The 12,753-nt window shown below is 55.8% G+C and overlaps 1 protein-coding gene across 1 annotated transcript; it reads right to left on the reverse strand.

The window, feature by feature from the left end:
* Positions 1-6,125: 6,125 nt before the first annotated feature.
* FGF8 (fibroblast growth factor 8) lies at positions 6,126-12,159 on the reverse strand. Its single transcript, XM_025274169.2, has 5 exons — positions 11,888-12,159; positions 11,753-11,789; positions 10,728-10,908; positions 7,435-7,541; positions 6,126-6,609 (listed from the first exon to the last, which is right to left on the reverse strand). The coding sequence occupies exons 1-5, from the start codon at positions 11,917-11,919 to the stop codon at positions 6,319-6,321; spliced, it is 648 nt and encodes a 215-aa protein (XP_025129954.1). The 5' UTR covers positions 11,920-12,159; the 3' UTR covers positions 6,126-6,318.
* Positions 12,160-12,753: the final 594 nt, after the last annotated feature.

The raw sequence follows: 12,753 nt of genomic DNA on the forward strand, positions 1-12,753 counted from the left end.
CCTGGTTTCTTGGGAGGAATAGGCTGACCAAAAGTGAGTAAATAAATAAAACACAAGAGAATGTCAGATAGTAATAAGTGTAATAAAGAAGAGAAAGCAGAGTACAGCAGAGACCTATATAATGAGCAGTAAGCCCTCCAGTAACCTAAAGGAGAAGTATTCCAAGCAGAGAGAACAGCAGTCAAAGGCTCTGAGGCAGATGGGAGCCTGGTTTGTTTGAGAAGCTAGGGGGAGGTGTGACCAGGATGCAGCGGGTGAGAGGGAGAAAGGTTAAGTCATTCGGCTAGATAAGACAGACCGGGACCAGAGCGTGGAGCCCACGAAGGCCATGGAAAGGAGTCTGAATTCAATTCTTGATATGGAAGAAGTAACATGATCAGATTTGTGTTTTGGGAATTCTGGTTACTGAGAACGGAAAAGATTGTGAGGGGAGATGAGAGGAACCAAGGAGAGCATTTAGGGGGCTGTTGCCGTAAGCCAGACAAGAGCTGATGATGACTTAGAGCAGGGAGGTGGCAGTGGATAAGCAGAAGAGTAAATGGGCTAGATCTAAGATGTGTTTTGGAGGTAATGGCAGTGGGATGAGAGGCAGTGGGAGGCCAAAAGAAGAGTCAAGGAGACCCCCAGGTGAAACCAACACCCTCTTGTTGGTTGGCCACTTTCTCCTGGCCCTGTGACTGGTCGGGGATAGAAGGGAAGTGAGAGAGTGGATGACAAAAAACTCTATCCAAACCCCACTTAAAGCTTTGGGCTCAGAAACTGTTGTGCTCTTCCTATTTCATCAGGACACACACCCTTTTGGTTTTCCTCCCACCTATCTCATGGGCCACAATATTTGCTGATTCTCCCCTTCACACTGACCTCTAAATGTTTGGAGGATACCGCAGCTCAGACTTGGCTTTCTCCTCTTCTCTAGCTATGCTCACTCCCTGGGAAATCCATTTCATCCCCTGGCTTCAAAAATTGTGTGTTGAATACTCCCAACTTTATATCTTCACATGAGACCTCCCCCTTGAATTCCAGACTCGCATACAACTGCCTACTCAACACCTCCACTTGAATATTTATCTAGTCAGCGCAGACTTAACATATCCAAAACTAAACTCTTCCTCTTCTCTCAAAATCATCCCCTTCTAGAATCTCCTCCATCTCAATAAAGGGCCTCTCCATCCTTTCAGTCACTCAGGTTAGAAACTCTGGAAACCCCTAGACTCCTCTTTTTCTCTCACAAACCACATCCATCAGCACTTCTCTACTTGCAAAAAAAAGTCCCAAATTCCAGCCTCTTCTCAACACCTCCAATCCCCTATCATCTCTCGCCAAGATTACTTCAAATACTTCATAACTAATGTCTCTTACCCCCCTACCATCTATACTCAACACAGCAGCCAAAGTAATCTTATTACTAATAAAACTTAATTCTGGTCATGTCTCTTATTTACAAAGCAGAAACAGAGACACAGACAGTGAGAACAAGCATATGGATACCAAGGGAGAAGGGGGTGGGGGTGGGATGAATTGGGAGCTTGGGGTCAATATACATACGCTATTAATTCTATGTATAAAATAGATACCTAATGAGAACCTATTGTGTAAGCACAGGGAACTCTATCTACTCAATGCTCTGTGGTGACTTAAATGGGAAGGAATATAAAAAAGAGGGTATATATGTATACACATAGGGCTTCCCTGGTAGTTCAGATGGCAAAGATTCTGCCTGCAATGCAGGGGACCCAGGTTCAATCCCTGGGTTGGGAAGATGCCCTGGAGAAGGAAATGGCTATCCACCCCAGTATTCTTGCCTGGAGAATGTCATGGACAGAGGAGCCTGGCGGGCTATAGTCTATGGAGGTAGCAAAGAGTCGGACAAGACTGACCGACTAACACACACACATAGCTGATTCCCTTTGCTGTACAGGAGAAACTAATACAACATGGTAAAGCAACTATACCCGAATAAAAAGTGTTCTTAAAAATTCAGATCGTGTCATTCTAGTGCTCAAAGCCCCACCAGTGGCTTGCTGTCTCATGCGGGCTAAAGATTAAAGTCTTTTCAAGGGCCCTACGTGACCTGCCTTCACCACCACCTCTTGTACGTCTCAGCGCAGCTTCCGTCATCCCCCTGCCCCACTACACTCACGCTACACACGTGTACCTGTATCCTGCCTTCACTCTGCTCCAGCCCCACGGGCCTCCTTCCTCTCCCCCTAATGCTCGATTGTGCTTGCTGGCCCCTCCACCTGGATGGCTCTGCCCCCAGATAGGTGCAGGTCTGAGTGCCATCCAGTGTCTGCCTAAGCACTAGGTTTTGAGCGAGGTCTTCTCTGACCACCCTCTTAACATTGCCATGACCCTGCCCGGCCTTCCACACACATTCCCTCTGGTTTTCTGTGTGGTGGTTGTCAGGGTCTGATAAACTATAGACTGTCTGTTCTTACCCCACCCTCTACGCTCCTACTAGACTATGAGCTCCATAATAACAGAGGTTTGTCTCTTATTTCCAGCTTTGTCCCTTCTACCTAGAACAGAGCCTGGCATGTAATAGGCACTCAATGAATAGTGACTGGAATAAATGAATTAGAGAAAGATCTGCAGACCTCAAGAGGCAGCCTGGGTTTGGGAGTTAAAACCTGACTTTTTCATACTAGTTTTTACGCTGGCTCTGTGACTTCTGGGTCTCAGGTTGTCTATATGTAGAAGGTGGGGAACTCCTGGGGTCCTTTGCTGCAGCAGCTTTCTAGAAGGATGCTTGGCCATAGCCTCACCAGTGGCCATTCAGCTGAGGGTAGCAGGTGGGGATGGACAGGACCTGGCGGAGTGAGGGGAGAGGCCTCTCATGTATCCTTTCTAGTCAAGGCTTGGGTGGAGTCAACACTGGCTTTGAAATGAAAGGCAAAGTTCTAGCTTGGACTGGGCTAGGCTCTGGAAGCCCCAGGTAGGAAGGTATGGGTAAAGAGGTCCAGCCCTGCCTGCTGAGTGGGGACAAGCAGAGGCCTGGCCACTAGGCCTGGGCTCCTCCTCATGGAGAGCTGTCCATGTGAGGGCCTCATGGGGATCACTGCTGTAAGAAGAGGAGGAAAGGGGACATGGGGAATCAGGGTGAGGTGAAAGCTGGAAAGAAGGAGGAACCTGAGGGGATCACCCAGACCCATGCATAGATCCTCAGTGAATTCTGGCCGGCAGGCCTCCACGCACGCCTCAGCCAGGCCCCAGGGCTCTCACAGCCAGCACCCACTCCGAGACAGAGCATCAGGCCTTTTGGCTGCGGAAAAGCCCATTCCTCCTCCCTTTTCTGGGCCTTGCAACAGCTCCCTGCTTGTTTTCCCCGAAATAAATGGGCTGAGCATATTGGGCCGGCAATAACCCCTTGAAATCAGTTGTTATCACAGTTAACAACCAGTTTGGCTTCAGTTCAGGCTGTTAACTATCAAACCACTAAGTGCCGGTAATGATTGATTCTTGGCCAGTTGCAGCTTGAGTGGGCTGTAAAACCCTATTAGTGAGGGTTCTGTGGAGGCAGCAATGCAAAGATAAACAAGGTGGTGGGTGCTCTGGCCCATCTCTGCCCCCATTGCTCTGGCATCAGCTCCCCAGGGTCCCTTGTCAGGGGTCCTGCTAGGAGTCAACCCCTTCCCAAAGCCCCAGGCCACCTCAAGGATCAGATCACCACCTTCCTGTCCACATCTACTCCTCCACCAGTCATCTCTCCCTTCTCCAGGAGGCAGGTCCAGCTCTCTGGACAACCCACTTCTCCCTCATCACAACCATGGCACAGTTCCACCTCACAACCCTGGAGCACTCAGGCATCCCTAGCCAGGGGGCTTCAGGGTAGCTTTGGCCTAGCTGGTAACCACCTTGGCCCATCCTGGTCCCAGGATCACAGGCAGGGAGAGCCTGGCATTCCACCCACCCCCTGGACTCCCTCCCACCCTGTGGTTTTCCCCAGGAATTGCTCTCAAACAAATGAAATGTGGGCAATCACTGGGCTGGGGGCTGGACAGGCGGCCGTGCAGATGAAAGCGTTTCCTGGACGGTCTCTTCATTTGCATGGCATCAGAAGCTGCTCAGAAGGTGTGACTTTTCCCACAGTGAGACCCCAGCTCCTTGCACAATAAAGCCAGGCTGCTCACCCAGAATTAATTAAAGGGGGAGGGGAGGGGATAGAGCAGAAGGGGAGGCACTAAGAGCTGAAGGAGCTGGAAGAGAGGTCTCCACGCCCCTGGTACCTGTGCACTGAGAGAAACCTACTCTATCCAGAACCCTGCACCCTCATAGCAGGTCTGAAGAGGCCCCATGGTACCCCAGCCTCTCTACTCCAAGGCTTCCCTCTGAGCCCTGGGATTCCTGATCCACCTGGATGGCCTGAGCCTGGGACTTGCAGCGGCAACTCCGAGAGACCCACATGGTCAGGAAGCCTTGGGTTGCCCTCCAACCAAAGGCACCAAAGAACCGAGACCCAGAGGAAAGAGGTTTCTGGACTGGTCCAGTAACTGGGCTGTGGGACCAGCCCAAAGAGGGCAGCATAAGTAGCCAGAATGAGAGGCCTCAGTTATGATGGCTGGGCCAGCTCTGACCTCAGGAGTCTGCTACCTCTGGGCTTGGGCTCTGCTCAGAGTGGTGGGATGCCAATCTCACTGGTGCACCTCTGAGAACCCACCCCTCCACCCACACAGGACAATTCTCTTACCCTGCTTTGAATGACCTGCTCTACCACTGCCATGGCATGACCTGGTCTTCCTTCCTCACAGGCTAGTCCTTCTGACATAGCACCTGCTGCTTCTCCTCCTGCCCAGAGTTCGAGTTCTGCTCAAACTAGAGTTCTGCTCTAGGTTTGTAGCTTCCCTTCCCCCACAATCCCAGTTCATCTCCCTTTAGGCCTGGTCTCTCCAAGGTTGGCAGCCTCTCCCTGGACCTCAGTCTCCTGGGCTCTTTTGCAACATCTGAACTCAGCACCTTCTGCTCAGCACCTTCACAGCTTTCTAACTAAATATCCCAAAGTGAACACTTTGTTTCAGATTGCAAGTGACAACACCAGCTTTGTGGTGCCCCACCCCACCCACCCCGCCCCCACACAACATACCCCCACCTTGGACCCTGGCAGTTGCTCTTTTCTTGCATCTTCTGGAGTCTGATACTCAGAACTAGAGCAGGCATCTCTGACCTGTGTCCCCCACACACCAAGGCACACAGAAAGGTACTTTTTAAAGGACCCACTGAATCCATGATGAGCTCCAGTCCTAGCAGTCATCATTTCTGACCCAGAGATGGCCTGGGGAAGTGTTACCATCAACTCCCATTAAGAGTCCATGACCGAGAGGCCCTAAGACCAGTTAAGAACCTCTTCTTGCCCTTTTCCCTGTTTCTGTTCTCCCAGGAAAGCCCCTCCAGTAACACGTGTGGATCCTTAGGTGGAAGCGAAGCTCCAGTCAGAGCTGCTGCCTGACTCACTGAGGGTCTCAGCCACTTGCCACCTGGGGCAACACAGGGGGAGGGGGCTGACCCCGGCAGGACCCACTCTCCAACACGCGTTTTTAATTCAATTAAATAAATATTTCAGTCATTTAATAGCAACTAGTATACAACCAGGAGAAGGCAATGGCACCCCACTCCAGTACTCTTGCCCGGAAAATCCCATGGACGGAGGAGCCTGGTAGGCTGCAGTCCGTGGGGTTGCTGAGGGTTGGACACGACTGAGCAACTTCACTTTCACTTTTCACTTTCATGCATTGGAGAAGGAAATGGCAACCCACTCCAGTGTTCTTGCCTAGAGAATCCCAGGGACGGGGGAGCCTGGTGGGCTGCCGTCTATGGGGTCGCACAGAGTCAGACACGACTGAAGCAACTTAGCAGCAGCAGCAGCAGCAGCAGTATACAACCATCCTCCGCTGACACCTGCTCTTGAAAGACCTGACCTAAAGTTCCAGTTCCTTTCCTCTCTGCCCCCACCTAGGGGTGCAGTGGAGCCCGACAGTCTAGCAGTCTTGCCCTGCAGCTGCTGGGGTCCCAGGAGTGCCTCTGCGGGATGAGAAAAGGCCCCCCACCCTTAGGAAACCCCCCGCCAGAATCCCAGTCTAGGCCACTCACCAGCCTAGGTGAGAGTGAAGAAGTCAGACACCACAGCTGAGTGGAATACAAAAATAGAGCCTCTCTTTTGTTTAAAAAAAAACAAAACAACAACAGAAAAAAACCCAACAGCAAACAATTATCCACAACTAGAGCCCGGGGCTCTCCCGGCTCCTCCCCAGCCTTCAGTAGCGCAGACCTCCTCCTGCAAAGAGGAAGCCTGGGCGGGGAGCGGCGGGGAGGGGCCGGCAGGGCCTATCGGGGCTCAGGGGCCCAAGTCCTCTGGCTGCCGCGCAGGCTGCGCGTGAAGGGCGGGTAGTTGAGGAACTCGAAGCGCAGGCTCTGCTCGGTGGTGTGGTGGCCGCGGGGCAGTCGCTTCATGAAGTGGACTTCGCGCTGGTGCTGCCGGGTCTTGGAGCCCTTGCGGGGTCGGCCTTTGCGCGTGAAGGCCATGTACCAGCCCTCGTACTTGGCGTTCTGCAGGGCCGTGTAATTGTTCTCCAGCACGATCTCCGTGAACACGCAGTCCTTGCCTTTGCCGTTGCTCTGCAGGGTGGGGGGCAGACACGGTGTCACCCGGCTCTGTCCGGAGCCCCCTCCCATCCTAGGCAGAGGGCAGGCGGCCCCAGACAGCAGGTGGGCACCCCAGCAGATGGCAGGGTGGGCACCCGCTCTCTAATCCCTCACAACTCACAGCCCACCCGGCAACTTCCTGTCCTCCTGGGTAGCAGTGACACATGGCTGTCTACAGAGGGGCTGGGCCCCAACACAGAGGGGCAGAGAGGGGGCCCAGCCCCTGCCCACCCTGGCCTCCTGCCCACCAGTCTGGCCCAAGCTGCTAGCACCCGTTTCCCCAGCTGCCCCCCTCAGCCATCTCAGGATGCTAACCTGCAGCCCCAGGGCCACCACCCTATGGGGGAGGGAAGGCTGGTGAGGAGATGCTGAGCCCCAGGCCCCAGAAGCCAGGGAAGAGGGGAGCTCGAGGCTGGAGAGGAGCCGTGACTAATGGGGCCATTTCAGAGCTCGGCTGAGGGGCTGGGCCCTCAGCTTACTGAACATTCCAAATGCTGGTACCATGTAATTGGACATAATAGCAAAGCAATTTGGCGATTTGTTAAAAAGATATATGGAATTTACCGACACCCCCTCCCCAGCCCCTTCCCTAGCCTTCCTTCTTCCTCCTTTGCCTTTATAGCTTTTCATCTCTCAGTTACCTCCTCCCTCACCTCCTCCACCCCCACCCAATCATTAGGTAACCCCAAGGTGGCCCTCTGCCTCTCTGCCCACCTTGTTGGTACCCTGGAGGAGCTCAGCCAGCCCAGCCTGCTCCCCAGACCCCAGCCAGTCCCTCCCTTCTTTCTAGGACCTCACCTTGGCAATCAATTTCCCCTTCTTGTTCATGCAGATGTAGAGGCCTGTCTCAGCTCCTCGTACTCGAACCCGGCTCCCGAAGGTGTCTGTCTCCACGATGAGCTTTGCTGTCAGGAAAGGTTGGGGTGGGGTGGGGGTGGTTATTGGCAGCTTCCTGACCTCCAGTGCTCCATGTCCCTACCCCAGCTGGCCCATCCCAGAAGCAGCTGCTCCAAGCCAGATGCCCAGGCTGTGGGCTCCAGCCGCTAATATGCTGTGCAACCCTGGAAAGGTCAAGTCCCCTTTCTGGGCTTCAGGCCCCTCGCCTGGGTTTACAGAGGGGGAATGGATGAGATCATGGTGTCTGAACTGGTTTATGCAGAGGGGTCTTAGAGCCATCAAACTGAAGACCCTCTTTTATAACCAGACAGTAATGACTTTTGTGTTGAGGCTTCAAGTAAAATTTAATTTGACTAGAATTCCACTACCAATCAAAAGATCTATGAGGATTCTTCCAATTCAAAATATTATATGCACGTGCCTCACAGGTTATTACAAACATCCAGGTGCAGCGGTGACCTCCACTCCTGAGGTCAAACATAAAAGCACTCTCTCTTGCTTCTGATACCTCGGGTTCCAACCCACAGCCTTGGCCACCCCCCGACACCCTCCACCCCAACCCACTCCACCCCAACCCACTTCCACCCTCCACCCCGGCTCTGCTGCGAAGTTGACAGGGATGAGGACAGCTCTCCCTCCACACACAGCCTATGGCTGGCTGCTTTCCTAGAAACTCAGACACCAGCTAGGAGGATACTGTCTCTTCCCCATACTTCCCAGTCACTCCAGACCCCAGCCCCAGTGTTCAGAAATCAGTAATTCAATAGTCTTTTCTCTTGCACCCCCTCTAGCAGCACTGGGCTTCTTACCCCAGTAAGCAAACACTTTCTGTAGGGGAGGAGAAGAGAAAATCATGTGTGCTTGCCTCTCACTCAAGAGCCAGGAGACAGGGAGCTGAATCCTGTGCCTTCTTACCCCTTCCCTTAGACAGCCAGCTTGCCACAGAAGCCCTGGCCCCTGCCCACTCTCTGTACAACTCCTCCCTTTGAGAGTGAGGACCAACTTAGCTGTTTGGGATGGAACCAAAGGGGCTGGGTCTCCTGCCCTCCCTCCTTCAGCCTTCTCCCTCCTTGAGAAAGAAGTCTGGTGACTCCCAGGGCTACCTCCCAGCTTATTCTGACAAGGTGGCACCTTCTCTGACCCTGAAACTAATGGGAGGTGATGGGCACAGGTCAGCAAGGCAGCTCTCACAGCCCAGCCTGTGACTGCCTGCTTCCCTTTGCAGAAGCATAGAGCTGGGACCCAGTAGCCAAGTCCCCAGTCTGGCTCCAAGTCAGCCAGGGAAATGCAGCTGCCACCTCCCCTCCCACCCAGCTCCTCTTGGATCCAGCCAGTCTGCCCATCCCTTTCCTGTTCTGCTTTTCAGGGCAAGGAGCAGCTATTTTTTAAGGGCTAAGAAGGACATCAACTGGAGAAGAGGGGAGTCTGCCAAACAAGGCAGACAGGAATGGAGCCCTCTGTCCCTTCCTGGGACCCATAAGGAATCCCCTGGGAGTTCTCTGCCATTCTCCCCAGATTCTACCTGTCCTGGCTATAAACCCTAAGCCTCTGTTCTTGGGCCCTACAGCTCCGGCTCCTGCCCACCAGGCAGGGACCAGGGAACCTGGGAAGCCTCCTATAATTGTAAGAAGAGAAGTGGGCATCAGACCTCTGATGTCTGAAGATGAATCCCCCCATGATCAGCTTAGCGTCTTCTTCGCTCCCCAAACCCAGAGGATGCTGGACCATTTGCTCCAATGGAGCAAACCCAGGAGGAGCCAGACATTCATTCCCTTTCCTTGGAAGCTGAGAAGGGCAACGAGCAGCCAGTTTGAAGGGACAAAGGGGCGGCAGGCTGGCCCTGCCAGCCCAGCAGGGGAGCTCGGCCACCGGGCAGGCCACCCCCACCCCCACTGCAGAAAGCCCCCACTCTCCTTCCTGGATGGAACTGGGGAGCTGGGGCGGCAGTTTACAGCGGCTTTCCCGACCGGGCTTTTGGAAAGCTTAACATTTTCAAACCTATTCTTCCACCCCAGTGACAGATTTATCCCAGGAAAATTATGTCTCCTTCTCCAGCTTTGAAGGGAAGTCAGCTACGTCGATGCAGAAAAAATGCAGCGAGACATACTCGATCCCCCAAACTGGCTCGAGAAGAGGAGAAAGTATTCAGGAAATGTTAAAAAAGGTGAAAGTAAGAAGAGTTTTAATCGCTCTGCCAGACGCGGGGGTCTCTCCAGAGATTCATAGAGAACAATCTTGAACCTCTTTTTTAACATTTACAGACTTGCAACTCCTTTCAAACTCCACATCTGAAAAAAAGGCTCGTTCTTTTTCTGTTTTATATCATTCTTCATTTTTCTTCTTAGCTCTTAAAATGCTTCACCTTTTTATTACATTTTAATAGAGTCTTCCCCTCTCCTTTCATGCTTGTTTAACTTGGTCATTATTTAAAGGTTTTTAAACTCACAATAATCGCTCTCTAAAAACAACACCAGCCGCCCAGAGGACTTGCTTTTCTCTTGGTACATCCAGGACTCTGGAAATTGGCCTTGTTTCAAGGCAGGAATATTGAATGTTTTAGAAATCAATCAGTCCTCAGCCTCTCCACCCCACAGTAGCTCCCTGTACTCACCACCCCACCGGGAGCCAGGAGCCCCGCTCTGACCAACCGCCTGGGTTTCTGGACAAGTGAAGTGGGGAAGGCCCCTTTCCTAGCCTAGTCCTATGTGTAATTGACCCTCCTGATCAAAGTATTTAAGGTTCGCAGTACACCGCCCCCAAACCTGGGAGAGTTGAGGGGATTTCTCTCCCTTCTCTTTCCCACTCTGCTTTTGTGGGCCCTGGTGACATATCCTCTTTCAAGAGCTTCCCTTAAACCTGGGCCCCCTCCCCCTGAACCCTCTGCCTCCACCTGCAGTGGGGAGGGGTATGAGAGGGGGAGGTGGAAAGGGAGATTCCTGGCTTCATTCATCTGCTGGGCAGGGAAAGGGCACCTATGGGCCAAGTCCTCCCCAGGGTCCCTTCCCCAGCCCTCTCTTCTCCAGCTGACCCCCAAGATGCTTTGTCGGCTTAACTCCTTCCATTCTGAGCTGGGGAGCCTGCAGGCCTCAGCTCAGCACAGATGTGACTGCTGGGTCCCGTCACAGCAGGCCAGCCTGGGGAGGAGGGGCGCGCCCTGCAGGCTACCTTAACCCCAGGGCAGTGCAGCTCCTTACCGAAGGGGTCCCCGTCTTCTGCCATGGCGTTGATGCGCTTGTTGGCCAGGACCTGCACGTGCTTCCCGCTGGTGCGGCTGTAGAGTTGGTAGGTCCGGATGAGACGGCGGCTGAGCTGATCTGTCACCAGGCTCTGCTCCCTCACATGCTGTGTAAAATTAGGTGAGGACTGAACAGTTACCTTTAGGAAATTGAAAAATACACAACACGCCATTATAATGCTACCCTGCCCAGGGGCCCGAGTGGCCCCCATCACCCGGCACCTCCCTCCACTGCCCCAGGCAGCCGGCAGGGGCTGGGGTCCCCCCAACATGCCAGTTCGGACCACCCCCACCCTACCCAAGGAAGTCAGACAGACCCAGTCTAGCATGGATGCGCCCGGGATGGGGAAGGATCTGGACCCACCTGTTGGGAAACACCCTGGGACTCCCGGCCAGCTCGGAACAGGGAAGCGAGCTCCCTGCCCAACGCAGGCCCCCCGCCCGGGCCTTCCTAGAAGAGCAGGGCGCTTTTAAGTCGGGAGGCAGCGCGGCCCGACCCCTGACATTTATAAAGACAAATTCACGGAGCAAATGTTGAGACCACAGAAGACCCGGGCACCTGATCTTTCGGCCAGACCCGCCGCCAAGTCTCCCCAGAGAGCCGCGGAGCGGGTCCCTGAGGCAGTCACCGGCCCTCTGACATCGAACGCCCCCTGGCCCCGAATACCCCCTTCCTCGGCGCGGCCGGGAGTGGCTGCCCGCCGAGTTCCCCAACCACCCCCACCTGGCTCGGAGGCGTGGGAGACAGCGCCGGACTCCGAAACCGCGGGTTCTAGCCTCGCGCGGCTCACAGGCTGTCTGACCTGAGGCCGACGCTACCTCTCTGGTCCTTAACCCCTCCTCGGGATAGTTAAGGGTTGCAGTTCTAAGATGCTTCCCAGCCCTTCCAGCCCGCCGCGCGGCCGCGGTGTCAGTCCCCTTGCCCCGGCCTGCCCGACCTCGCCCCCCGGCGTGCCCCTCCGACCCCGGCGAAGTGCGCCTTACCTGGGCTTGGAGGCAGAGAACCAGCAAGTGCAACAGCCTGTGGGAGACAAAAGCGGGCGGGGAGAGAGGGGCGCGGGGTGAGTGGCGGGCGGGCGGGCGGGCGTGCGGCCGGGGGCGCGGGGCGGCGGTACTCACAGGCAGCTCAGCGCCGAGCGGGGGCTGCCCATGGCGCGCGGCCGGGGAGCACGCACGGCCCCGGCGGGATCTCGCCGGCTCGCGGGAGGCAGCGGACCGACGAGCCGAGGGCGGCGGCGGCGGCGGAGCGGGGCTCGAGGGTGGCAGCCCGGGCGATCGGGACGCGGCTCCGCGGGACCCAGGGAATGTCGAGCTCGCCGCGCCGCGCCGAGTGCCTCTGCGCCGCAGCCGGAGCCGTTGGCCGCTGGCTGCTGAGGAGCCGGAGCGGGAGGGAGGGTAACGGGCCGGCAGCGGGGGTGGGTAAGTGGGAAGGGAGGGGGAGGGGTGGGGGCGGGGGGCGCCGCACCGGGCGCGAGGGGGGAGCGCGGGGCGGGCGGCCGGAGCCCGCAGCCCCCGGCTGGGAGCGGGGGCCCGGACGCAGCCCGGGGCGGGGGCGGGGCGGACTGGGGCGGGGCGGTCGGAGGGTCGGGGATTGGGGGTCTGGGTGAGGGGAGGGGTCTGGGGACCCGCTGCAAGGGGCGGGGGCGGCCCGTCTGGGCGCCTCTCCGCATCCTGGACTTGTCCCCTTGCGCGTTCTTGGGGTCCAGGCAAGCGGGGATGGGGGGCGCATCGGGCCGCCCACCCCGTGGAGTCCCGAGACCCTCTGCTGGGGCTTCCTGGACCCCCCGGGCGCCCGAGTGGGAAGGCGCCCTGTCTCCACCGTGGGACCCGGTCCGCTTAAGCCTCAAGCTAGACAGCGGTTCTCTGAGCCACCTACTGTGTGCTTTGTCTGTCTGGGGCTGCCGCCTGCAAGTAGCCTCTAACACTGGGGTGAACGGTGTGCGCTTTCCTCTGGCAGTGCGTGCCTGTGCGACCGGGAGCCGACA

This window comes from Bubalus bubalis, chromosome 23, assembly GCF_019923935.1.
Source record: "Bubalus bubalis isolate 160015118507 breed Murrah chromosome 23, NDDB_SH_1, whole genome shotgun sequence".
Taxonomy (NCBI): Eukaryota; Metazoa; Chordata; class Mammalia; order Artiodactyla; family Bovidae; genus Bubalus; species Bubalus bubalis.

What these genes read in the sequence shown, in the direction of transcription:
- FGF8 (XM_025274169.2), bottom strand. Translation starts at nt 11,919, where the DNA reads ATGGGCAGCCCCCGCTCGGCGCTGAGCTGCCT. An exon ending in TTCTCTGCCTCCAAGCCCAG is followed by an intron (nt 10,909 to 11,752) that starts GTAAGGCGCACT and finishes AATTTCCTAAAG; the next exon opens with GTAACTGTTCAGTCCTCACC. An exon ending in AGAAGACGGGGACCCCTTCG is followed by an intron (nt 7,542 to 10,727) that starts GTAAGGAGCTGC and finishes CTTTCCTGACAG; the next exon opens with CAAAGCTCATCGTGGAGACA.